The 27,500-nt window shown below is 42.1% G+C and overlaps 1 protein-coding gene across 1 annotated transcript in view; it reads right to left on the bottom strand.

Annotated features, from left to right (window-relative positions):
* LOC115462091 (phospholipid-transporting ATPase ABCA1-like) overlaps nt 1-27,500 on the bottom strand; it is a 451,679-nt gene that overhangs the window by 67,238 nt on the left and 356,941 nt on the right. The window contains 6 exon segments of the mRNA XM_030192130.1: nt 4,910-5,033; nt 8,777-8,921; nt 14,276-14,391; nt 14,831-15,008; nt 20,818-20,987; nt 26,377-26,451. Of these exon segments, the coding sequence (XP_030047990.1) occupies nt 4,910-5,033; nt 8,777-8,921; nt 14,276-14,391; nt 14,831-15,008; nt 20,818-20,987; nt 26,377-26,451 (808 nt within the window).

Below are 27,500 nucleotides of genomic sequence, written 5' to 3'. Positions count from 1 at the left end.
AAAAAATAGGAAATTAGTAGCAAATAAAGTAAAACATGGTAGAGAGGGAACATAGACAAAAGGGAGTTGCCATGGAAATAGTCGCATATCACTTAGTATGTTGAGACCAACTAAGGAAGATTTTCAGTGACACCCCCCCCCCCCCCCCCCTCACATCACCTTACAGAGCAGGCATTTTTTCTTTGTAATCCACAGAAGAAAAAATGTCTCCACTGTCTTTAGATTATGGTTATTCTTTATATTAAATATTACCAGCACTGAAACTGCATGGTCTAGGCCTTCATAATTGCACCCCCACCAACAGTCTATGCCCTACACATGGTCCTCCCCTGTGAATGCCCCCTTGCAATTACAGACAAAGCCATTTGTGCTTATACATTATAGAATAGCGCTTAGCATGCACCTGTCATTTATGGGCATAAGTGCACACTTTCCTGCATGGATGGCAGTATTCTATAAATTTATTTAAGCAAATGGTGCTTAAATGTAGGAAACCTTTCATAAAATTAGAGGGATAAGGCATCATCAGAGTAAACAAAGCCTCATGTTAAGGTCATATCTAAACATAATCCACCCGATAGCGCTATTTAACCGGTTAGAACGGCTGTTGGCCAGTTCAACAGTGCTTAACCAGCTATCCACCGATATTCAGTGGAAGATCACCAGCTATACCCCCCTGAATATCCCCAGTTAGCGGCTAGCAGATAGACAGACATATCACGCAATATAACCAGCTATCTGCCGATTTTTTAAAGCGGTTTAGTGACTATAGAATATGCTTAGTTGATATTTCAGTGCCTAAATCTACGCGCATCCATTTACACCAGTGGAAATGTGACATAAGTCCCAGCACGTAGATGTAACTGCTCTGGGCCATATTCTATAACTAGGTGTATAAATTTCAAATGTCCACAAAATGCCCATTTCCTCGCCCATACCCATGCCCCTTTTTGCCTGTGCTCGTTAGAGGTTTGGCGCACATTGTTACAGAATACACGTGGAGGGGCATAATTGAATGGGGCGCCCAAGCTTTTTTGAGGGCTTCCTCGCAGGACGTTCCCGCGAAGGGGTGGGGAAACCCGTATTATCGAAACAAGATGGGTGTCCATCTTTCGTTTCAATAATACGGTCGGGGACGCCCAAATCTCAACATTTAGGTCAATCTTAGAGATGGTCGACCTAAATGTTGAGATGGTCGACCTTAGAGACGCCCATCTCAAAAATGACCAAATCCAACTAATTTGGTCATGGGAGGAGCCAGCATTCGTAGTGCACTGGTCCCCCTGACATGCCAGGACACCAACCGGGCACCCTAGGGGGCACTGCAGTGGACTAACTGATGCACTAACTAAACGGAAAAAGCCCTTCCCTTACCAATCCCTTAGCGATTCGGAAAGGAACTGGCATGCATGAAGGAAATCGCATGCAAATGAGCTGCTCGCTGTTAGCTCATTTGCACACAATTTCCTTCCTAAGGAGGGGAAGCCAGTGCAGAGCATCCAAGTGTTATGCATGGCTGCTCTGCGCATGCCAAAGACGGCTTCATGCACGCAGACAAGCTGCGTGTATAATAGCCGTCTACAACCTTAAAAAAACACAAATCCAGGTGAAAATGTCCAAGTGCTCGTCAGGGACTTCTTTTTTTTTTTTATTTGAGTATGGGTGAAGGATGCAGGGCCGTGCCTAGGGTCTCTGGTGCCCCCCTGCAGACTATCAGTTGGCGGCGGCGGCGCCCCCCCCTGCCCCCGTGAAAATGATCGCTCACCACTTGCCACACTGACAGGAATTGTCAGCAATATTCTTAGAAACAAACTGCTATACATTGCAAAATAAGATAGCAGGTGTAAATTCTCAAAGTGGACATATTCCAAACACTAAAATGAAAATAAAATGATTTTTTTCTACCTTTGTTGTCTGGTGACTTTCTTTTTCTGATCATGCTGGCCCAGTATCTGATTCTGCTGCTATCTGTCCTCTTAACTCCGTTTCCAGGGCTTCCTTTCCATTTATTTCTTTCCTTTCCTCCTTTCTTCTTCATTTCTGGTCCTCAGCTTCTGCCTATTTTCTTCATCCATGTGCAGTTTTTCTCCTCTCTTCCTTTTCCCTCATTTCATCTCCTTCATCTCTCTTCCCTCCCCTCCTCTCTCCCTGAGCCCTGCCCTCCCAATCCATGCCCATCCATGCTCCTCTGTCACCTGCACCCTCCATTCATCCCTTTCCAGCAATTCCCCTCTCTCCCTGAGCCCTGCCCTCCCATCCATACTCCTCTGTGCCCTCCATTCATCCCTAATTCTCTATCCAGCAATTCCCCTCTCTCCCTGAGCCTGCCCCTCCCATCCATGCTCCTCTGTCACCCTCCATTAATCCCTATCCAGCAATTCCCCTCTCTCCCTTCCATGACCCCCCCACCTCGCATCCATGCTCCTCTCTCCTCTGTCCTCCCGCTCCCTTCATGTCCCAGTTGGCCTGGCCCGCCCTCTTCTCCCCTCCCCCTTCGCATCCATGCTCGTCTCTCCCCTGCCCTCCCGCTCCCATTGTTCAACTACTGCCCGCCCTCTTCTCTCCCACCAACATCCCTTTTCTTGTTTTTTCTTTTTAAATTTACCTCCGTGGTGGTCCAGCAGCGCAGCGTCAGTGAAGGAGGCGGCGCTCGCCTCCCGACGTCTCTAGCCTTCCCTTCGCTGTGTTCCGCCTTCTTCTGACGTCATTTCCTTGATGTCAGAAGAAGGCGGAACACAGCGAAGGGAAGGATAGAGACGTCGGGAGGCGAGCGCCGCCTCCTTCACTGACGCTGCGCTGCTGGACCGCCACGGAGGTAAATTTAAAAAGAAAAAAAAAGAAAAGGGATGTTGGGGGGGAGAAGAGGGCGGGCAGTAGTTGAACAATGGGAGCGGGAGGGTGAGCGAGGTGAGCATGGTGCGGCGGCGCCTCCTGCCATGCTTACCTCGCTTACCGTGTTGGCATGGCCCTGGAAGGATGTTCAAGTGTTAGGTGCCTTTGCTATGCCTCCGTCCCTGCGACAGGCAGTTGAGGATGTCCAAAATGTGGATGTTTCTGTGAGAAGGATGTCCATGCCTTTGCTATGCCTTTGACACACCCTTTATTTATTTATTTATTTAGATTTTGGATCACAAGTAGCAGTAGTGGGATTTGAATTGGCTACCTCTGGATTGCAAGACCAGTGCTCTAACCACTAGGCCACTCCTCCACTCCACTCCCTTGAAATTTGGCCATCCCTGTGTGTGTGTGTGGGGGGGGGGGCAGTTCAGGACATCCATGCCTTCGCTATGCCTATGCTGACACACACACACCTCCCCCCCAGGGACATGCATACTGCTGCGATGGACCTGAGTATGATATTTGAGGCTGGCAAAAAAAAGTTTTTTTCAATTGTTTTTTTCAGTGTGGGAGGGGGTTAGTCACCACTGGGGGAGTCAGGGGAGGTCATCCCTGATTCCCTCCAGTGGTCATCTGGTCAGTTCGGGGCTTGGTTGTAAGAAAAAATGGACCAAGTAAAGTCGGCCAAGTGCTTGTCAGGGACACCCTTCTTTTTTCCATTATTGCTCGAGGATGCCCATCTGTTAGGCACGCCCTAGTCCCGCCTTCGCTACACCTCCGACACACCCCCAGGAACTTTAGTTGTCCCCGCGACGGGAAGCAGTTGGGGATACCCAAAATCGGCTTTCGATTATGCCGATTTGGACGACCCTGAGAGAAGGACGCCCATCTCCCGATTTGTGTTGAAAAATGGGCGCCCTACTCTTTCGAAAATAAGCCTGATAATATTCTCCATGCTAAATTACACAGTTGTTAGATAGGACCTGTTTCCTAGTCACAAAGATCACACAAGGATTGTGTGCAGTGCCATCAATGAGAATGCAATAAACTATGAGCCAATCACAACACTTTTCCTACTACTATTATTCACTGACATTTTTTTTTACTGTTGTGACTTCTTAACATTTAAAGGGACAGAATCCACAGGCAGCATAATTAGAAGTAATTATTTCTCACTAGTGAAAATTTGAAAAAGACAAATATAAATTATTAGAGATTGATTTTCAATGTGTCACTGACCAGATAAATTTATCTGGATTAATTTAATTGTATAGCCATCAGACTTAGGGGCTAGTTACTAACATGTTCTACTGTTAACACATGTTATTCTACCACTAACTCATACTAATTTACCACAGGTTCCATTTTATGCAAAGACAGCTAGTTACTAATAAGTGGGGTTAACAGTGAAATAACAGCTCTTAATGGTAGCCCATGTTATTAACTATGTGAGCCTTTTACAAAGAAATGCTACCGTTTTTAGCACACGCTATAAATAAGCATGCATTAAACGCTAGAGATGCCCATATATTCCTATGCATGTCTCTAGCATTTAGCGCATTCTAATAATTAACGCGTCCTGAAAACGCTACCGTGCCTTTGTAAAAGATCCCTATGCTCTTTAACTGGATAAATCTAACTGTTTAATCAATTGAATTTAATCAATTGAAGTTATCCATATAAACTTATCACATTAGCTTTAGACACACTATTTGTGTGGCTTAACATAAGCAGATAAACTAATAACATATCAATGACATGCCCCAAGTACTACCCATACTTTCTTGGAGAAAGTTTGACTAGCCAAAGGGTTAGATGACAAGTATCCAGTTATTGGGGAGATGGAGATTTAAAAACAAAGATATTTTGGCAACTCCCAAACTTACTTAATTACATCTTCTGAATATCAGTCTGCATCATTTTTTCTTTTTTTTTATTTCCCATTTAAATCTATTTTTGTGTTTTTAACTTGAGTAGAAGCTGTTCCTGTAGCTATAGAACAAAATGTGGCATGCAGCATAAGATCAGCATTGAATATGATAACAGAAATCTTCATTTTGTAACTACTTACCAAACCTGGAAAATGCTGTTGCTATGGCCTGGTTCCTTGCCATGTCAATAAGTCCTCTTCCCAAACAATAGTGTGGGAAAATCAGTAATACTTTCTTAAGGATTTCATTTACGTTGTTCAAGTTCTATTACAAAAAAAATGCAAAAATAAAAAAAAGTTATAATAATAAGATCATGAACTCAGAAAAAGAACAGAGTACAATTTTTCTGCAACTTTGTTTTCCTTACGTTAATAAAGGATTTTTTTTTAATTCAGAAAAGAACAGATTGTATAGTTTATGGACTTTTCTATTGGCACATAGGGATAGGAGACATTTGCACTGAAATATTTTGAGTGAAAGTAAAAGAAATGTAAAAGAAAACCAGAATCAACATATATAATATGACATATATAGTAGCATATTGCTAGGCCTTTCTGGGACCCTCTTTTGGCTAACTTTGCTGTGTCCCCTCTATGGGTGGGGCCTAGGAAGGATCCTGGAACATTCCATTTGATTCATTATTTATCTTATTTTGAAGAGTATCATTTTAGCTCTGTGCAGTATGAACCGTATGACCAAGTAGTGGGTGTGGCTAGGGGTGGGGAAATAGGCATTCCATGGGCATTCCAAAATTTACATGCTCTGTTATAGAATGGGACCTCTGCGCCTAAATCTACGTACAGGGATTTATGCCACATTTTTGTTGGTGTAAATGGAGGCACATAGTTTTAAACGCTAAGATATCACATAGTTGTGCATGTTCTTGGAGTTGTGTTGTCACTTTTCTATACTCTTTGAGACTGTTTGCCTTGGAACGCTTGGTTGCTGTCTGTTTTGTTCTGAGTGATTGCTTCCCTATTTTACTACGGCATTTTTTACCTCTTTCTAATATGTTTTATTTATTTTGCAAACTGTTTCTGTTTGTTTCAATGAGAAATGGTATATCAAGTGTAATAAATGATAATAATAAACAATCAACTAAGCATATTCTATATACCATGCCTAAATCTAAGAGCTGCTTATAGAATATGCTCAGGCAGAAATAATTTCCACATAGAGTTTTCAGGTTCCATATATAGAATGTGGCCCAAAGTGTACAATGTGCACACTTGATGGTAACTTAAGTACATTTAGTACATAAGTAATGCCACACTGGGAAAAGACCAAGCGTCCATCGAGCCCAGCATTCTGTCCACGACAGTGGCCAATCCAGGCCAAGGGCACCTGGCAAGCTTCCCAAATGTACAAACATTCTATACATGTTATTCCTGGAATTGTGGATTTTTCCCAAGTCTATTTAGTAGTGGTTTATGGACTTATCCTTTAGGAAACCGTCTAACCCCTTTTTAAACTCTGCCAAGCTAACCGCCTTTTTGGACTGTAGTGGAGGAAAAATCAGAGAGGCCAAGTACTAATTTTTTCTTTGTTTGCTTTTTTTTTTTTTTTTTTTTCAGGAGTAAAACTGGACTCCATTAAGATGAAGTCCAGTTTTCTCCGGGAAAAGTAGTTGTGGCTTGTTGGGAGAAAAAAGATTGAGTTTATGGGAAATCCAGTCACAGATAGTTTGTTCTAACTTTGTAGCACAAATTATTCCTGATAGGAAGTTTTTTTTTTTTTAATCTTGGCCCTGCTCATGATGGGTTTGAGATAAAAGCATTTTATAGTGTGTATTACTCGTGCAGTTCATGAGGATCTGCAATTGTGGCATAGATTTTTGTTCCAATTCAATGGAGTGCAGGTGTGGCAAGAAGTTGCTACTTTGAATATGGATTTACAGCTTTTCAGAGACACATCAGGTGGTGTTTGTGTTTTGGCATTTTCTTTGGGGGATCATGGTATGCACAGCCACTGCTATCTTGGTAGAGAGAGCAGGGTGGGTGTGATAAGTATTGATTGCTTTAGTTTTCTGGGGCAGTAGTTTGTGGTTTAGGAGAGTGATTTTATTTTTAGACAATAAGTTAGTGGCATCGGCAATTAATAGGCAATCTGCTCATTGTCCTTTGCTAGTGGAATTGCTCTGATTAGTGGTGCTGTTTTGTTTACACATAAATACATCTTTAACTGTGTGACATATTCCTGGAATCTCTGATGAAATTTCTGATGCTCATTCTAATTTCTGGTGGGCCCATTTTTAGGCATTGGCTTCATCTGAAGATGTTGCTCTGACAGTAATGCTGGATCAGCTTTCAGAATTCTGCAGCCAGTTATTGAAGAATGGACTGGCTTTCAATACTTGGAGGTTATGTTGGATGGATGCATTTTCAGCAGTTTATTGAAAGTCAGAAGCAGAGTAGGCAAGTCCTGATTTCAGTTTATCAAGTGGCTAATTTCATGGATTTTGCATGGAAGGAGGGTTGGTCTTCAGGAATGGTGGTACAGTCTTTGGTGAGCACAATCTTTGTCTCCAAAATCCATGGTTTTGGGGACCCAACTGCTGCTGGTGAAGAAGTTGATGTGTAGATTTGCTAATGTTATTTAGCCCTCTCACCTTAAATTGCTACTTTTGTATGATCTTGTCATGCTACTGTTCTGGGCACTGAAGGATATTTCTTTCTTGGAACTGAGATCATACTTTTCCATTTGGCTTTTTCTGTAGCATTCTTTGCTGCTTTGAGAATAGGTAAGTTAGTGGAACCTGTGAAGAACACTGTAGTTTGTTGTACAGCAATGTATTTTCTAGCCAAATTGTCTGAGCTTGAATATTCATTGCTCTAAGACTGACCAGTTAGGCAAGGGATCTTGTGTGCACTTGCAAGAAGCCACCCACTTGCTCAGTGCACTGTGTTTATGAGTATCTTAGCGATCACCTGGTGGCCTGTATTGGCTGATTCATGAAGATGGGACTCCTAAAATGAGGGTTGGCATGTATTGGCTGTGTCCCAGTACTCATTTGCTGCCTTGAAGGGGGGGGGGGGGGAATCACCTGATTTTATTTGAAGGATGGACGGTGGCATTCCAAACAGTATTTGGGCAATATGTGCACTGGGGGTCAAGCAGCATTGTGAATTAATTTTTTGTTGCTCTGCTAGTTTCCTTTCCGGGCACTCTACATCTAGAAATTTGTGTTTGGATGTGTCGGCATTCTTATATATTCTGGGCCAGAAGTATGCGGTATAGTGTTGATGGGGAGTGAATTGTAGACTAGCTGAAGTGGGCACCAGGATTTGTTGGTTGGCCCTCCTGTGCATATTTTGGAATCAGCTCCTTTCTGTCACTACTCCAAGCAAAATGTTTCTCATCTCATTCCTATACACCTTGGGGTAATGATTTCAGCAGGATAGAAGAGGTGGATTTGATTCACCAAATGAAATGGGATTTCTTTCTGGCTACATGTTATTTCACTTGCACATGCTTAGTGTGGTCCCATATGATTCCCAGGTTGGTCTGGATGGAGGCCAGAAAGGTGGAAGCATTAGAGAGACTTAGGAGTAAGATGTTCCAGGTTTGTGACAGCTTTAATGGGGATGGTGCTCTGTATGTGCATATTGGGAAGGAATTCCTGGGGGATGGAGTTAAAGTAGAAAGTGTACTATACACATAATTTTGGCTTTCCATGGAAAATGTACCCATGCAAACAGTAAGTATATAGTTGTGCACTGTTGTAAAGTCATCTTTCAAAGGGAAATTGATGTAAAGTCTGTGAGTAAAAAAAAAATACCCGCAGACTTTACACATATATACTTTCCTTGAAAGTGGTCTCCAAAATAGCCAATTGGTGTTGCATTATTTTATGCAACATTCAATTATTTATTGAATTCATAAATTTATATTGTACTTACTTTCATCATGATGAATGCTTTCAAAGAAAAGTTCCAAATGTTTTGAAAGTCACTGATTTAACAGAGAAGCTTTTGTGAAACCCATAAGTAATATAATGAAGTACAAACCTCATCTTTAAACATCTCCAGTACAAAAGTGGCCACACTTCCATTGATACCAATGAACATGTTGATGCATGTCAAAACAACATACGCTGTACTAGGAATGCTAAATAAAAAGGACGCTGGATACATCAGAGGGGTGATTGACCACCTGTAGGAAGAAGGGAAAAAAGGTTAATTGGGATACATTTTAACACAGGTTTTAATCAACACTACTACTACTACAAATCATTTCTACAGCGCTACCAGTCGTACGCAGCACTTCACAATTGAACATGAAGAAAAGACAGTCATGGCTTAGTTCAAAGCAGCACCAAGCCATGATCAGATCAAGAGAGAGGAAAAAATTTTTCTCAATGCTTTCTCTGTCGAAGCACAGCCCTTGAAAAAGCCTACAAGCGAATTGGATGGGGCCACCGTCGGGCAACAGATAAGTGCTCGACTTTACTTTATCTTTGTAAAGCTGCTTTATAGCACTTCATGAGAATCAGTGAAGGTTTTTATGAACTAAATAAATTTTGAAGTTAGCATTGATATTGTCAATATATAAAAAAAAACATTTTTGTAAAAAAGAGCAAAATTGCTAAAATCTTTTTGGAAATAAATTTGGAAATATTAAAAGTTAAAATAATTCTTTCCAAGCAAGGTTTTTATGTCCAGTGATGAACACCACGCCCCCAGTTAAAGCCACCGAAACTGAAAGTAAGCGGTCAGGCGTTTTGAGGTCTTTTCCTTGCTTTTTAGAAATATTTTGTTAAAATCAAACATCATATTTCCATATAAATTTATTGGATTCCTCTTTATATGTCATGTGGTAAGTGAACCACTTGCTTCATGGCCAATTCCCGGGGAAGCACTTTTTGGATGTCCCCAACTGCTTTCCGTCGCAGGGACGGCCAAAGTTCAAGGGGGCGTGTCAGAGGCATAGCAAAGGCGGGACTTGGGCATGCCTAACACTAGGACGTCCTCGACCCATAATCGAAAGAAACAAGGAAGTCCCTGACGAACACTTGGATGACTTTACCTGGTCGTGTTTTTCTTACAACCAAGGCACAAAAAGGTGCCCGAAATGACCAGATGACCACCAGAGAGAATCGGGGATGACCTCCCCTTACTCCCCCAGTGGTCACTAACCCCCTCCCACCCTCAAAAATATCTTTAAAAATATTGATTGCTAGCCTCTATGCCAGCCTCAAATGTCATACTCAGGTCCATGACAGCAGTATGCAGGTCCCTGGAGCAGTTTTAGTGGGTACAGTGCACTTCAGGCAGGCGGACCCAGGCCCATCCCCCCTACCTGTTACATTTGTCGAAGAAACAGCGAGCCCTCCAAAACCCACCAGAAACCCACTGTACCCACATCTAGGTGCCCCCTTTACCCGTAAGGGCTATGGTAGTGGTGTATAGTTATGGGTAGTGGGTTTTGGGGGGCTCAGCACACAAGGTAAGGGAGTTATGTACTTGGGAGCAATTTATGAAATCCACTGTAGTGTCCCCTAGGGTGCCCGGTTGGTGTCCTGGCATGTCAGGGGGACCAGTGCACTACAAATGCTGGCTCCTCACACGACCAAATGGCTTGCATTTGGTCGTTTCTGAGATGGACGTCCTTGGTTTCGATTATCGCAGAAAATCAGAAATGACCAAGTCTAGGAACGACCAAATCTAGGGACAATCAAATTTAAGGATTTGGACATCTTTGACGGTATTTTCAAAATGAAAGATGGACGTCCATCTTGTTTTGAAAATACGGATTTCCCCGCCCCTGGATCGGGACGTTTTGCGAGGACGTCCATATCAAAACATGGACGTCCCTTTCGAAAATGCTACTCTAAGTATCCCACACTAATTGTAGAAGTGGCAATTAGCACAAGTTATTTGCAGTGTGTTAATCACAAAATGCCTCCCATGTCCATTCCACACCCATAACATACTCCTAATACAAACAGCATCTAATGCACAGTGTGCGATGTGGTAACTGCAAAAATACACATAGAGGGGCATAATCGAACAAGGGCGCCCATCTATAAGGGCGCCCATCTCTAAGGACGGCCCCGTAAAGCAGCGTCCCTGACCGTATTATCGAAACAAGATGGGCGGCCATCTTTCGTTTCGATAATATGGTCGGAGATGGCCAGATCTCAACATTTGGGTCGACCTTAGAGAAGGCCGCCCTTAGAGATGGCTGACACTGGTTTTCGCCGATAATGGAAACTATGGACGCCCATCTCAAAACTGGCCAAATCCAAGCCATTTGGTCGTGGGAGGAGCCAGCATTTGTAGTGCACTGGTCCCCCTCACATGCCAGGACAACAACTGGGCACCCTAGGGGGCACTGCAGTGGACTTCACAAATTGCTCCCAGGTGCATAGCTCCTTTACTTTGTGTGCTGAGCCCCCCAACCCCCCCCCCCAAAACCCACTACCCACAACTGTACAACACTACCATAGCACTTAAAGGGCAACGGGGAGCACCTAGATGTGGGTACAGTGGGTTTCGGGTGGGTTTTGGAGGGTTCCCATTTACCACCACAAGTGTAACAGGTGGGGGGATGAGCCTGGGTCCACCTGCCTGAAGTGCACTGCAGTACCCACTAAAAACTGCTCCAGGGACCTGCATAGTGCTGTGATGGAGCTGGGTATGTCATTTGAGGCTGGCAAAAAAAATGTTTTTTAATTTTTTTTTTTTGGGTGGGGAGGGGTTAGTGACCACTGGGGGAGTAAGGGGAGGTGATCCCCGATTCCCTCCGGTGGTCATCTGGTCAGTTCGGGCACCTTTTCGAGGCTTGGTCGTGAACAAAAATGGACCAAGCAAAGACGGCCAAATGCTCATCAGGGACGCCCTTCTTTTTTCCCATTATCAGCCGAGAACGGCCATCTCTTAACCATGCCCCCGTCCCGCCTTCGGTACACTGCCGACACGCCCTCGAGGCTTGGTCATGAACAAAAATGGACCAAGCAAAGTCGGCCAAATGCTCGTCAGGGACGCCCTTCTTTTTTTCCCATTATCGGCCGAGGACGGCCATCTCTTAACCATGCCCCCGTCCCGCCTTTGGTACACTGCCGACACACCCCCTTGAACTTTGGCCGTCCCTGTGACGGAAAGCAGTTGAGGACGGCAAAAATCGGCTTTTGATTATACCAATTTGGGCGCCCTTAGGAGCAGGACGCCCATCTCCCAATTTGTGTCGGAAGATGGGCGCCCTTCTCCTTCGAAAATAAGCTGGATAGTAAACTGTGTGTTACAAATTTACTGCTGGATTTCTATATATCACGCCTAGCATTTGCACCTAGGCGTATTCTATAAGAATGTACGTAACGTAATTGGCTTAACATGCTAATAAGTGTTGTTAAAACACTTAACAAGCATTAATGAGCATTAATTGGCAATAATTAGAATTTACACACATAACTAACTAAAAGTATGTTGTAATGAACTGTGCCTGAATTCTAAAGTGCACAGTTCAAAAGGGGTGTGGGCATTCCCAAGTTTACATGCATTGTTATAGAATATGGCCCAGTCCACGTAAATCTACGGGCATGGATTTACGCCACATTTTCTTTGGAAATCTAGAATTGTATATCCTCAAATTTAAAGTACTTCACAGTCTTTTTCTGATCCTAGTAGTTTTTGCCTAATCGCAAACCTTCTATTTCTAGCTAAAGTGGTGGAAGCTGTGGTCCATAATCAACTCTCTGATTTTATTAAAACAAACTAGTACACTTCACCCACATCAGTCTTGTTTTTGCAAACACCACAGCACTGAAACAACTCTCTCAGGCTTCACTACATATATCAAAACCAACCTAGACAGATCGCGTTCTATTTTGCTTCTCACTTTAGCTCTCAGTGCCGCATTTGATCTCATTGATCATTCACTATTACTTCAGTGTCTACATGCTATTGGGCTTTCATGAGTTGTTCTAAATTGGTTCCGATCTTATTTTAGTGACCACCAGTTTTATATTCATCATAATAATTCTATCTCTACACCTTACTCTTCAACATCCGGTGTTCCTCTGGGTTCCATACTATCTCCTCTTTTATTCAACATTTTCCTCTCTCTACTACTTACTTTAGCACAATATCTCGGTTTTACTTTATATGAATGTGCTGATCACATCCATTTGCTTTCATTAATAGACAACTTTAGCTCCACAGTTTTTTCTAACATCAATTATAATCTACTTAAAATAACAAATTGGCTTTGAGAATATCACCGAAGTCTTAATCCTGACAAGTCTAAGATTCTAATATTTACTAACTACTTGAATCAAAATCCTAGCTTACCCATTTGCTTTTGTAATACCCCTATTCCACTCAAATCTTGGGTGTTCTCACTGATGACAAACTCAACTTCCAGACACAAATAGTAAAGTGTTCATTTTTCAGATTAAGACCTATTTGTTCTATCCAATCTCTCTTGGATTCCTCAGCTCTTATTATTTTGGTTCACTCACTTATCGTATCTCGCTTTACAAAAGCCTTTCGACTTAAAGATATATATTGTTTACAACTTGTACAGAATACTGCCATTCGATTAATCCATAAAGCAAAACAATTTGACCATGTTACGCTGCTGCTAAAAACAAATCCCATTGGCTCCCAATGGCTCATCAAATTAAGTATAAACTTCTTCTTCTTCTGGTTTCAAAACCCTGATTTCAAAAGAACCTATCTTTATTGTCTACTTGTTCCATATGCCCCTTCATGTTCTCTCCTCTCCCAGGACCACAATCTACTCATTGTCCCAACCTATAAACAAATCCTTCACAAGCACACTTGTGCCTCCATTTTCTGTGATCAAGGTCCTCAACTTTGGAACCTTCTACCTACCACCACACGACATCAAACCTCTTTACCGGCTTTCAAATCAGAACTTAAGACTTTTTAATTTCAGGATGCATTTCACTAAACTCCTCTTTTTCTTATCTGGAAGAGATAAGAGTATCCCAAATGTTTGTTCCCTGCCCTCCCTTCTTTCAGTATATGGAATTCCTCCCTTTTTACCTCACTCTCTATTTGTCTGATTGAGTGCACTCACTACTTATCTCTCTTATTTTTTTTTAATATATTGTAAACTGCCTAGATAGTACTCATGGTTGGCAGTCCATTAAATTGTATTAAACTTCAAACTTGGTGTAAATGGATGTGCATAGTTTTAGGCACTGGGATATCAGCTAAGTGTATTCTATATCCTGCACCTAAATTTTATATAATATGCTTAGGCAAAAATGATTTCCATGTGGATTGTCCAGATTCCATATATAGAGTCTCCCCCTTAACATGGGTTAAAGTCCACAGCTTGAAGGCAATGCATCCACCTGGGCTGTTAAAAAATTGTCATCATGTTAATTCAATTTACTTTCAGATTTATCTCTTCCTTTTCACACCACATACATAGGTAGACTGTATAGTACACAAATTTTATTTCATGAAGCACAGCTATAAATAGAAACACAATACATGCATCAGTATACTATTACTGGGATGATATCAATAACTTACCCATAAAGTACCAATAAAAGAATAAGCACAGGAAGATTTGATGGAGATACATAGGCTTTTTGTTGGAAGCACAGGAAGAGAATAATAACGATAACACAAGGGATAAGATAATTGCACTGGAAAAGAAAAACATATGACATAATCATGCATTGAAAATTAAACAAATGTTAAGGGGTCCTTTTACTAAAGTGTAGTAGATTTTGCAGTTACCTCATGATTAACGCTAAAATTATAATATGGCAACTGCTCAGTATTTATATTTTCATATGCAGCAGACCACACATGACACTTTACTACTTGTGAAAGCCAAATTGTATCATATCACTTCACACAGACACACAGACACACACACACACTTTGAATATCAGGCCCATTATTAATTGCATCTGTTAAGATTAATATCAGAAAATGTGATTCCTAGTATTTATATTTGTTTGTAATATTTGATAATGTTTTGGTTTATTATTTCATATGTTTTTGGTTCAGTATAGAATCGATGGTGAATCACAGAATACAAGCATTTATAAAAATACATGCATTTTTAAATAAACTTACCATATCCCATGCAAAGTTAGAAAACCAGTAAATTACTGGATTAACTCCACTGACAAATTGCAAATGTTTGGCTTTGGATACTCTCTCTTGAATCAAAAAGAGGACAAAACTGGCTGGGATAAAGGACATGGCAAATATAACACAAATTGATACCACCACATCTGTTGAAGAAGAAGCTCTATGGAATAAGAGAGAAAAGAAAAATACAAATACTGCACAACATCCAAAAACCCTTAATTTTGAGTTAGAATAGAAATGCGCAAAAATATTTTTGACAGAATTTAACATTTTTCTCTTGGTAAAATGGGTACCCCCCCATCCATTCTATTGTCTATGCCACCCTTTTCTTTCATAGATACAATTAACACCTCCTAGATCATGCAGGGTAGCTCTCAAGATTCTTCTCACTCTGCTGCTCCTTTCAGGGCTCCATCAGCTGATCTTTCCTGCAACATGCCATGGCCCCTTTTGCTATTACTGGTACCTTGAGACACAGTCTAATGTGGGGCAGACTCCTCCACACTGCTGGGCACACTTCTTCCTCTGGCCAGCTCATGAGCCCTTTTTTATGTATGTATTTATTTGTTGACATTTATAACCCACCAATCTGACCGAAACTCCACCCTTGCTGTCTAACACCACATTATATATTATCTAAATACACAGCATGACAAAAATAATCCAAAAATAGAAAGAAAACTCTATAGACCCTTCTTGCTCCTACAAACATGGTAGACCAAATACTTCTCTAGAATGGAATGTCTTCAACTTCCTTTGAAAGGATAATACTCTTTCTCTTTCTGCAAGTTCAAAGGTAAAGCACCACAACCTACTAATAACAGATATCAAATGGACAGAAACACCTTGGACCGATCAGTACAAACTAAACCTATCCCTAAATTGGCAGAAGAAGGGATCATACCGTAAACAAGAACACACAACCTACAGCACAAGAGGCCAAATAGACCCAAAAGCATTCTGGCAAGAGATATATGACAACGAATGGACAGCACGAATGGACTCCATACACTACCTCTTTGACTGGGATGAAAGATGCAAGAGCGTACTAGATGAAATAGTACCCTTAAGAACAAGAATATCAAGAAGACAAAACTTGATACCATGGTTCAATGGCGAACTGAAAAAACTCAAAACACAATCCAGGAAACTCGAACAAGCATGGAAAAAAATAAAAGATGAACACACACTCAATGCTTGGAAACAAATACAAAGAAAATACAAATATGCAATAAGACAGACCAAAAGGTCTTATTACAAAACTAAAATATGACCGGATTACAAAGAAGAAACTATTCAAACTCATAAATAAGCTACTAAACACCACCCCAGTCACCACAACCAACACAGATATCCCATCTGCAGACAAACTTGTTAAATACTTCAACAAAAAAATAATAAAGCTACGCAATGCACTTCCTCAGCACAACACCGACATTGAATACTTCATTAATGGCTTGGACCCAACCTCTGGAGAATACCCAGCAAACCAAACCTGGTCAAACTTTGCTCTCTTCACCGTTGAATCAGTTACCCATGCGACTCATAGGTTCTCCAATACCCACTGCAAATTGGACATCTGCCCACAGCTATCTACTTAAATCCGCTCCCGACCACTTCATAGCAGACCTCACATCCCACCTAAACTACATGCTCCAACAAGATCTCTTCCCTGAGGAATATGGCAACATCCTACTCACCTCAATTCCAAAAGACACCAGAAAAAAACAAACAAACTTGCCATCGCCAACTACAGCCCAGTTGCAACTAACCCACTAGCAGTCAAACTAATGTAGAGCAAGGTGACCAAACAGCTTACTGATTACATGTGCAAGTTCTCAATACTACACGAATCACAATCAGGATTTTGCCCCCTCCATAGTACTGAAACTGTGCTAGTGACTCTACTGCCAAATTCAAGCAGGAAATAGCTACAGGTAAAAGCAAACTTGTCCACCAATTCGACATGTCAAAGCGCATTCACATGGTAAACCACAATATACTACGAACCTGCTTATTTTGAAGGAGATGGCCGGCCATCTTCTGACATAAATCGGGAGATGGCCGGCCATCTTCTGACATAAATCAGGAGATGGCCGCCATATCTAAACCCGGCCAATCGGGTGGGTTTTGGAGGGCTCCCATTTACCACTACAAGTGTAACAGGTAGGGGGGGGTGGGATGGGGCCTGGGTCCACCTGCCTGAAGTGCACTGCAGTACGCACTAAAAACTGCTCCAGGGACCTGCATACTGCTGTCATGGAGCTGGGTATGACAGTTGAGGCTGGCAAAAAATGTTTGTAAAATTTTTTTGGGGGGTGGGAGGGGGTTGGTGACCACTGAGGAGTAAGGGGAGGTGTTCCCCCATTCCCTCCGGTGGTCATCTGGTCAGTTCGGGCACCTTTCAAGGCTTGATTGTGAACAAAAAGGGACCAAGTAAAGTCGTCCAAATGCTCGTCAGGGCCGCCCTTCTTTTTTCCATTATTGGGCGAGGATGGCCATTTGTTAACCACGCCCCCGTCCTGCCTTTGGTACATTGCTGACACGCCCCCTTGAACTTTGGCCTTCCCCGCGAGGGAAAGTATTGCAGCTGGCCAAAAATCGGCTTTTGAAGGAGAAGGGCGGAAGATGGCTGCCCTTCTCCTTCAAACATAAGCAGGCTAGCCGGTTAAATGCTGAGTATTGGCATTTAACCAGTAAAGTGCTGACTCCACCCCAGAATGCTCCCCAAATAGTTGGCTTTCAGTTACGGCACTAACTGATTATTTTGAGCAGCATTAACTGGTTAAGTGCCGCTGCAAATTAGCAATTAGCCCCTGTGAGGGAGTCTAAAGAACACTCCCATTCCCCTTAAAAATACTCCCTCACAGTGTCAGAACCAGCTTATAATGCCATGATCCTTTCCAAGGGGAAGGTGACATAGGAGTGGTGGAGCCAGGAAGGCATGGTCCAGGAGGTATAATAGGCAGGGCCAGAGCTAGGTTAAAGGTGCCCAGAGGAAAGCAGCAATGCACACTGCAGATGCCTCCACGCTGAAGCTGAGAAATTGCATCTACTATGTTCAGGTAGGCAGAGTTCATCTTGGAACCTTGAAGAGTTTGTGTTTTGACCTGGCTGGCTTCAGGGCTAGCTTTGTATGTCTGCTACAGATTATGCTGGTATCTCTGGATCCAGGGACCAGGCCAGAGACCAGTAAGAAGTGCTGTTGAGAGAAAGACATTCATGTATGCTGTGGCTCTGCACAGAACACTGTCATATTCACAGAACTATTTTGAGTATTGATTCCTTCTTCCTGTGAAGTGATCAGAGCCCTTACCAGACACCCTTAATAAATATTATTTGTTTTAAACCTAACTTGCTGAATGTGTTGGCTTGTCTTCTTACCTACCCTCACTCACATTACCCCAGCCCTGACAGATATTTTATCCAGCCAGGAGTCATTTCTGGCTGGTTAAATCACTTGAATATTGACCCCTAAATCTCTATCTAATTTAGTCCAATGTTGACAAATAAATTCCAACTATACCTCAAAAGTTTCAATACCCATAAGAAAATATCCATCCCAAAAAATAAATAAAATACCTACATACATAGGAGTAAATGCTCCAGCAAACACCTACATATTTAAATTTGCACCCGGACACTGTTTAGCAGTTTGAGTCAACTCTACCATATACAATAATTCGAGCAGTGAGACTGACTCTGCACATCATTCAGTAAATTAGCAACATTCTCACAAAGTTTGAGAATAATGCAATGAACTTCACAGAGTGACAAGTTAAACTCATTATAAAGTTATCAAATTATAGCATGGTGAAATATGAATACTGAATCATTCAAGATGGTGAATATAGAAAAATTCACACTCCTTTTTCTTCAACATTCTGGTCACATAAATTTATGATACCACTGTAATTCCTATCCTCTTTCTACACATTTCCTAGGTATTAGGGAACAGGAATCTCATCCAGCCATGGTGTCTTTGGCATATTCTTGGCAGAATGTTCACTGTGGTCCCATAGTTTATGCGACACCCCCCCCTCTCCGAAAATGTCTGTGCCTGAAGGTGGGAAGAAGGATTTTCAGGGTGGTCACTAAGGAAACAGAGCTGACCCTGACAGCCTGGTGGGAGAATCAGAACAAAGCTCGCCCTAGCGTGCAGGGCAGAGCTGATAAAAGAATTATTGGGAGAAAATTCTGGTCTTTGGTACGCACCCCGGCCGAGACCCATAGAAACCAGTGAGGGGGGGGGGGGGGAGTCCTAGATATCAAGGCAGGAAAATTTTGTATGTGGTGGTGTTTGGAAACCTCTGCACAAGGCTCTTCCACAGCATCCCTCATCCTTTTTCATTGCATCTCATCTGCTCTCTAAACCTTCAGGTTATTCAAATCCATGTTTCAACCTGTTCCCATACTTCATCCTCTCTCTTACTCCCATGTCACACTCTCACATCATACTCCCATACCATCTAACCATACCCATTCATACCTATCCTCTCCCATAATAATTCCCTGCTCTGTCCCCTAACACTCTACTACTCAATCACCAAGTCCCATCCAACTTCTACTCCCCTTCCCGTTGGATCCTATTCAGCTTCTGCTCTTCTCCCTTGTGCCTGTCATGTCCCATCCAGCTTCTGCTTCCCTTCTCCACTGACGTCTGCCTGTCACTTCCCCCTCCAGCCCCAGTACCTCTTGTCCCACTGCAGCTCCTTGTGACTCTGGGCAAGTCACTTAACCCTCCATGCCCCTGGTACAAAATAAGAACCTGAATATATGTAAAACCGCTTTCAATGTAGTTGCAAAAACCTCAGAAAGGCGGTATATCAAGTCCTATTTCCCCTTTCCCCTTTCCCTTTCCCATATCTCTTCCCTTCTCTCCCATGGTCCATTTCTGGTTGCAATATCACACATTCTCTTTCAATACCTCCTCCCATAACTGGCAACTCACTTTCTCTTGCAAATACCTTGCTCCCCCCACCCCAAACTGGCAAATTCACAGTCTATTAAAAATCTTTATCCCTCCAGGGCTGGCATTAGGGGTGGGCAAATGGTGCAACTGCCCTGGGCCCCCACGTTACAGGGGGGCCCCAAAACCTGCCTGAAGTTGAAAGAGGAACAGCCTGCAAGCAAGCTTTAGGGCCTCTTTCGCAGCGACTTCCCTGGACCCCATCATGTCTAGCACTGGTCATGCCCCCTCCTCCTGTCCCCCTCTCCCCCTGCTGCTTAGTCTTGTTTTTTCTTCTAGTAGTATCCGGCCGCAGTGGCAAATCACATACCCTGCCTGCAACCTGCCTTTGGTGCCTTCCTCTGCTATATTCCAACCTCTCTAATGCAAACTTCTTGTTTCCACGAGGACAGAGCGTAGCAGAGGGAAGGTACCAAAGGCAGGTCGAAGGCATGGTATGTGATTCGCTACTACTGTTGGAGACTGTTTGATTAATTCTTGAGTAAGAATGCCCAGAGAAAGAGTACCCTTGGCCTATTGGATTTATTGTGGTCCCAGCCTCCACCCAGCTCAATTGATCCAGCAAGTAAGATCTGTGTGTACAGAAGCAATCTGTTTATGTGACCCCGGTCCTGGGTGGTGTGAGCAAAACCCTGGGTGGAGCTGAGCTGGAGGATTGTCTGGGGTTACATTTACAATGTCTGTCCTTCTGTGGTGGTTCCCCATCCAGGTGCAACTCTGTGTGACTTCAGAAACCTGACAAGTTCATGTTCTCCCAGGGCAGGGTTGCTGGGATAAAATTATTATAACAGGTAAATTGGAAAAAAAAAGGGGGGGGGGTAAAGAAGGTAGTAGGCTACAGATGAAGAATGAAGGGATGGGTCACTGGGTTATGGATGACTATTTCAATAATTTCCAAATTGAAACTACTCTAAAAACATCCTGGTCTCCTGATCATATTACCATTTACCACAAGAAACCTTAACCGATGAGTATGGAGCTGCATTATTAAAGCACTTACAAGGACAGGTCTGACGTCTGTTCCTTTGTCAGATTTAGAGGATGATTGTAGGCTGTTATTCCATAATCTCTAACATTTTTCCAAGCAGGTAGATTTCCACGTAGAATAGCATTGTTGGCAACATTGATAAATGACACAATGGCATGCCATCCCTGATTATAAAACCATACCTTCAATGAAAACAAAAGCAAAAACAAAGAAATAAGTACAAAATTTAATGATTTTTAAGTATTATTAAATGTGGGAGAGGGGCAGGGAGAGGGTTATTTAAATGGATGTCTTAAGAGAGAATTTTCAAATAGTCTTTGCTGTTGCAAGGTAAACATGCATTTGAGTATGCATATATCTTGCGACTAGTTTTCAAAAGGAAATTAAGAGACACCCTGCTCCAACCTGCAGATGTCTGCCCCTTCCTCAATTGCCCCCTTTTTAAATCTGCTTCACTGCCATTATCAAATGTCAACCCTGCTTTCACAACTAATAAAACCCTAGAAACGGACTGAATAATCCCCACCCCCTTTTCCTACCTTACCAAACCTTCACAAAATTAGCAGAAGGATTCCACTCACCCAGAGAAACCTCCCTCCCCCCCACAACTATCACTAAAGGACTGCTACGCCTGTTGCACACAAGAAAACTACTGTCTCCCAAGCCCCAGATCTTTAGGACCGCAACAAAAGTCAGACAGCCTGATTATGCGCTCAGCCTCCTGGTGGCACTCTTACATCCTCACTCCTGAATCACCACAAAATTAAATAACTCTCACAGTGCCTTACCCCTACTCTTTTCTGACCACCACCATCTACAACAGTGTGGTGGCAAGGCAGTGCTTGATGCAGAAGCTGTCTCGAGAATGGTCAAACCGAACCCAAGCTAACAAAACATAAAGGAGCAGCTCAAGCATAATTCAAGCTGAGCAAAACACTGTGAGATAAGCGTCAGCACCAAAGGAAAGTGAGAGGAAGGAGGGGGTGAAGACAAAGGGAAAAATAACTCCATCATAGACTACTCACAACTCACAGACCAGCAAGTAAAAAATCCCTCACTGCCCAGGCTCACAAAAATGAACTAAGAAAGCCCACCAAAAACAGTTTCTTCATTCCTTCAAACACTCTCCTGCGATTGGCTCTCCTTATTCCACCGAGCCACCAATCAGAGGGGAGCTCCCTCTTTGACCCCTCCTGCTGTACCATTTACTCTTGACTTTGCCCTCAAAATTACATCTCTTTCAGGGGCTCTTTTACTAAAAGGTTGCCATGTGGTAACCTGGAACTAGCGCCGATCCAACGCAGGAGCTGGTGGTAATTCCATGCCCAGCGTGCACCATTTCTAGTGCTAGGAGAAATATTTAAAAAAATATTTCCACAGGGGGTTACCTGGCAGTAATCAGCAGCATTGCGTGCTGCCCAGTTACCACCGGGTTAGCATGGGAGCCCTTATCACCACTTCAATGGGTGACCTCAATGGGTGGCGCTAAGTGCTCTCTCCTGAAATGGCCGTGCGGAAGTGCAAACTTACCACACAGCCATTTCTTTTTTTCACCCTTTTTACCTGCTGCAGTAAAAGGGGCCCTAGTACATGGCAAAAACAGCCACTACCACTAGCGTAGGGCCCCTTTTACCACAGCTTAGTAAAAGGACACCTCAGGGCCGCTCAGCCATGCTATACTACCCTGGTGTTAAATCCCGGGGTGTATACTATAGTTTTTTCAAAACAAATGACTAAAATTAGGGCACAGCAATCTGCATTCACGAGATAAAAAATACCCAGAAAGAGAATAACAGAGAGAAAAATATCTGGGAGTGCTAGAAGAAGTGGGGAAAGTACCCAGTTTAGAAAGTAAAAAAGCAATAATGAAAGATACACAAATGATATGGTGAGGTGATAAAACTCTGGGGTCCTTTTACTAAAATGTGCTAACAGATTTAGCCCATGCTAATGAATTAGTGTGCATTAAGGGCTAGATTCTATATATGGCATCTAAAAAAATCTGAGCATTCTATAACGGCGCCTAGATTTAGGTGCAGTATATAGAATATGCTTAGTTGATATCCTAGAACCTAAAACTACGTGCCTCCATTTACACCAATGAAAATGTGGTGGAAATCCCGGCACTTAGATTTAGGCACACAGGGCCGTATTCTATAACTATGCGCGTAATTTTGGAATGCTTATGAAATACCCATTTCCCTAACCTTAACCATGCCCATTTTTGCCTACATGCATTAAAATTAGGCACAATGAGTAACAGAATACACTTAGCGAGGTGTGCGTTTAAGTTCTAATTATTGCCAATTAGTACTCACTATTGCTTGTTAAGTGCTGTTAGTAATGCTGATTAGCTTGTTAAGCCAATTAAGTTATGCACATTGTTATAGAATGCGCTTGGATTTTGGTGCGGAATACTAGGCATACTATATAGAATCCGGGGGTAAGTGTAATGCAGTCCATAGGTATACATGGGCTGTGCGACATTTAGCATGTGAAATAATTAGCAAATGTTAAATCCAATAGCGTATCTTAGTAAAAGGACCCCTTTGTTTTTCAGGAGCTTTATATACAGTATGTATTTGTGGAAGACAGGGCAAATCTACTCCTTCTTGCATGTGGATCTAAGATATGTGAGTCAAACTTTTATTGTAAGCTATATTGGCTATTGCAATACTCTGAATTTGGGTATTACAAAACAGCTTTTTGCACAGATTGCAATTGCTACAAAATACTGCCAAAACGTTTTTGATGAGAGCTGGACTGTATGATCATGTTTCTCCTATGTAGTAGGCAAGTACATGGAAAAATATAGCGTGAAACTTTCATAAATTTTGTTTTTGGTTTGTAATACACATTTTGGAAATAAAAGTATTTAATAGGTGTTAGAACTTTTTAAAGCATGAAATCTTCTGTACGTATGTTGAATTGACTTTGTATGCACTTTTTAAGGTGCCTAAACAAACCAAATGGGTGCTAATGAACACTCATCCCTACTGTGCAGCTTATACTGATTACCAGTTGAATGGAGTATGAAATGTAAACACCATGCACTGATTTTTAAACATTATCAACAGATTTGTGTGTTTAGTATGTATAATGGAAGTGAATTTTAAAGATTGTTTTTCAACCCTGTCTTGAATGACCAGTGCACTTGGGGGTCTGTATTGTTGATTAGAAGTAATTCTGTTTAAAAATGATTGTTTAAGTGTTACCTTAAAGGATTGCTTTTCAACCCTGCTTTTGTCCGATAATATACTCTGAAATCTTGTCTTTGAAGATAAGGCACAGCTCTAACTAGTTTGGCATGCAAAGGGAAGGATGGCACTTATTTTCCCAAGCCCAGCTTGGCCACCTGGACTTGGGAGAGCATGTGATCACATTCCCACAGACGTAAGCATAGAAGCACTCTGTAATTTTCCATAGCTCTGAACATGGGCTCAGAGCCTATAAAAGGGAGGGCTTGTCACAGTGAGATGGGGTTCATCTGTGAGTAACGTATGGACTGCGCAGAGGATTTGTTGTTCCTGGTCTAAAAATCTCTTAGCTCTCGCTGTGTAACCAGGCCCCCCCAACTGATGATAAGAGCCTAGATGTAGAGACCAGTGATGATAGTATGTATAATGTATATTCTTGCTTCCTTTCCTGGTCTAAGAACTCTTTGCATTGCTTAGATGCAGAGACCAGTGATGTAATGATTGTTTATTCAGCTAATCCTTGTATATGTGCTAACCATTATATGTATATGTGCTAACCATTATATATTGTATATATTATATAACCATTGTAGAATTTACCTCCTCTAATAAAGGTTTCATTTACTCATTACGAATCCAAACGAATCCATAAGTACATAAGTAATGCCACACTGGGATAAGACCAAGGGTCCATCGAGCCCAGCATCCTGTCCACGACAGCAGCCAATCCAGGCCAAGGGCACCTGGCAAGCTTCCCAAACGTACAAACATTCTATACATGTTATTCCTGGGATTTTGGATTTTTCCCAAGTCCATTTAGTAGTGGTTTATGGACTTGTCCTTTAGGAAACCGTCTAACCCCTTTTTAAACTCTGCTAAGCTAACCGCCTTCACCACGTTCTTCGGCAACGAATTCCAGAGTTTAATTATGCGTTGGGTGAAGAAATATTTTCTCTGATTTGTTTTAAATTTACTACCCTGTAGTTTCATCGCATGCCCCCTTGTCCTAGTATTTTTGGAAAGCGTGAACAGACGCTTCACATCCACCTGTTCCATTCCACTCTTATTTTATATACCTCTATCATGTCTCCCCTCAGCTATCTCTTTTCCAAACTGAAAAGCCCTGGCCTCCTTAGTCTTTCTTCATAGGGAAGTCGTCCCATCCCCGCTATCATTTAGTCGCCCTTCACTGCACCTTTTCCAATTCTACTATATCTTTCTTGAGATGCGGCGACCAGAACTGAACACAATATTCAAGGTGTGGTCACACCATGGAGCGATACAACGACATTATAACATCCTCACACCTGTTTCCATACCTTTCCTAATAATACCCAACATTCTATTCGCTTTCCTAGCCGCAGCAGCACACTGAGCGGAAGGTTTCAGTGTATTATCGACGACAGCACCCAGATCCCTTTCTTGGTCCGTAACTCCTAACGCAGAACCTTGCATGGCGTAGCTATAATTCGGGTTCTTTTTTCCTACATGCATCACCTTGCACTTGCTCACATTAAACGTCATCTGCCATTTAGCCGCCCAGTCTCCCACTCTCCCATGGTAATCACTGAGCAGTCTGTGTTAGTGAGACAGGCTGTAAATCCATAGCATTACAATATGTGCCATCTAGACCTCTCAGCTTATTATGGCAGTCTGTATTTGAAGTATCTTTGGCCAAATTGTCTGTTATTCAGAAGGTGGATTTTAGCTGTGGTATTTCCACTTTATGGAATATGCTTCAAATGTATTTGTGCAAATAAAATGAGTATTATGTCTTGGGAAGAAAGCATAGCATGGTGGTTTTGAACAGGCTTTGCAATCAGTGTAGAAGAAGGAAAAGGGAAATAGGACATACATTCAAGGCAGTTTACATAGTAATATACAGGTATTTTATTTGTATCTGGGGTAATGGAGGGTTAAGTGACTTGCCCAGAGTCACAAGGCGCTGCAGTGGGAAACAAATCCTGTTCCCCAGGATCAAAGTCTGTTACACTAACCATTAGGCTACTCCTCCACCATAAGGGTTTTAAAAATGTAAAAGTGATTGTTATTGTCTACTTTATTGCTTTATTATTATTATATGTATATTTAGGGCACGTTGGTGATATTAGAAACAAAAGATGTTGGCACCCTTTATCTAGGGAGATATGAGCCAGTTACTCACTTGGCTCATGGTTTAAGCCAGCCCTGATAATATGTGAAGTTAAAAGATATAGAATACCAATATTATACAATAAATAACATCCCACAAATAGACTACATTAACCCCAAACCCAATAAACTATCAACCACACGCTATAAATGCAACAACCATGGGATATAAGAAAATGAAGTGATTCAGAAAAACAGATTTTCCAAGCAATTTGCATAATACCTTAACATTGTGTTTCGTGCCAAGTCTCTTCATAAGCATTTCAGTGTCTTGAAGCATTTGATCAGTTGTATTACCCTAAAAATGTTAATAAACCATTAGTTGAGCCACTAAGATACAGTAGTTTAGATTTATTCTGCCTTTAAATTTAATTATGCATGTATGTACAAATTTCTAAAACCCCAATTCTAATCAAACTTATCCTTGGTAGATTATTTTGCATAATACACTATGGACATTCTTATACCTGATGATAAATTATTCTACATTCTGCCAACTAAAGTACATGTGTAGGGTCAAATTACCCCATAGACAGTAAAGAACAATTGCTGGCTGGATTTATAGGACATTTACAGAAAAACAATATATGGAGCAGTATTTTAAATACAATCCGAAATTGAGATATCCAGGTTGGAACGTCTAAAATTTTGCAAATATCTTAGAAATGTTTCTGCCGATATATATCCTTTTCTAAGAGACATGGGGTGGCTATATCTGGTGGGAAGACACACCTTAGAAATATACACATATATAATGTTGATGGCAACCACCCCACTTAAACAACTATGTAGGGATTCCAGTCAAAATGCCAAAACATACACATCTGCAGTGGCTCTACCCAATCTCCCTCTCAATTCTGATCAGGCCACCGCCACCCCCCACCTTCTATCAGGTCACCCCCCAGATCCTAACCCCTCAATCTAAGCACCCCTACTGATTCCCTTCCAAAACCTTCCCTCTCATTACATATAAAGACCCTCCAATATATCAAAATTCAACCTCCCCCCACCCTCTGTATTCTCCAACCACCCCCAGGTCTTACCCAGAAAAATCCCCAGTTCTGTAGTAGAATGGGGTGGGAAGAGTCTTCTTTTCCTGCCCCATCTTGTTCTTGGCACCAGGATCTGGTTCAAGGGGTAGTGTGATTGGGTGGGTGGGGGGAACAGGAAGGAGTGTCAGTGGTCTTATTTGTTAGGACCATTCCTGTAGTTTAGCTGCACTTCCTGACACCCCGGTAAGTATAGCAGTGCTATCAGCAGTTGTGATAGTGATTCTGTGGTCCCGACCCCATGCACTAGCTGTCACAGCCAGCAGTAGCACTTTTACAATGGAGGTTTTTTGCTAAT

Source organism: Microcaecilia unicolor, chromosome 2 (genome assembly GCF_901765095.1).
Source record: "Microcaecilia unicolor chromosome 2, aMicUni1.1, whole genome shotgun sequence".
NCBI lineage: Eukaryota > Metazoa > Chordata > Amphibia > Gymnophiona > Siphonopidae > Microcaecilia > Microcaecilia unicolor.
Note: the sequence above shows the minus strand (reverse complement) of the source record. Positions and strands in the feature narration are given on the sequence as shown.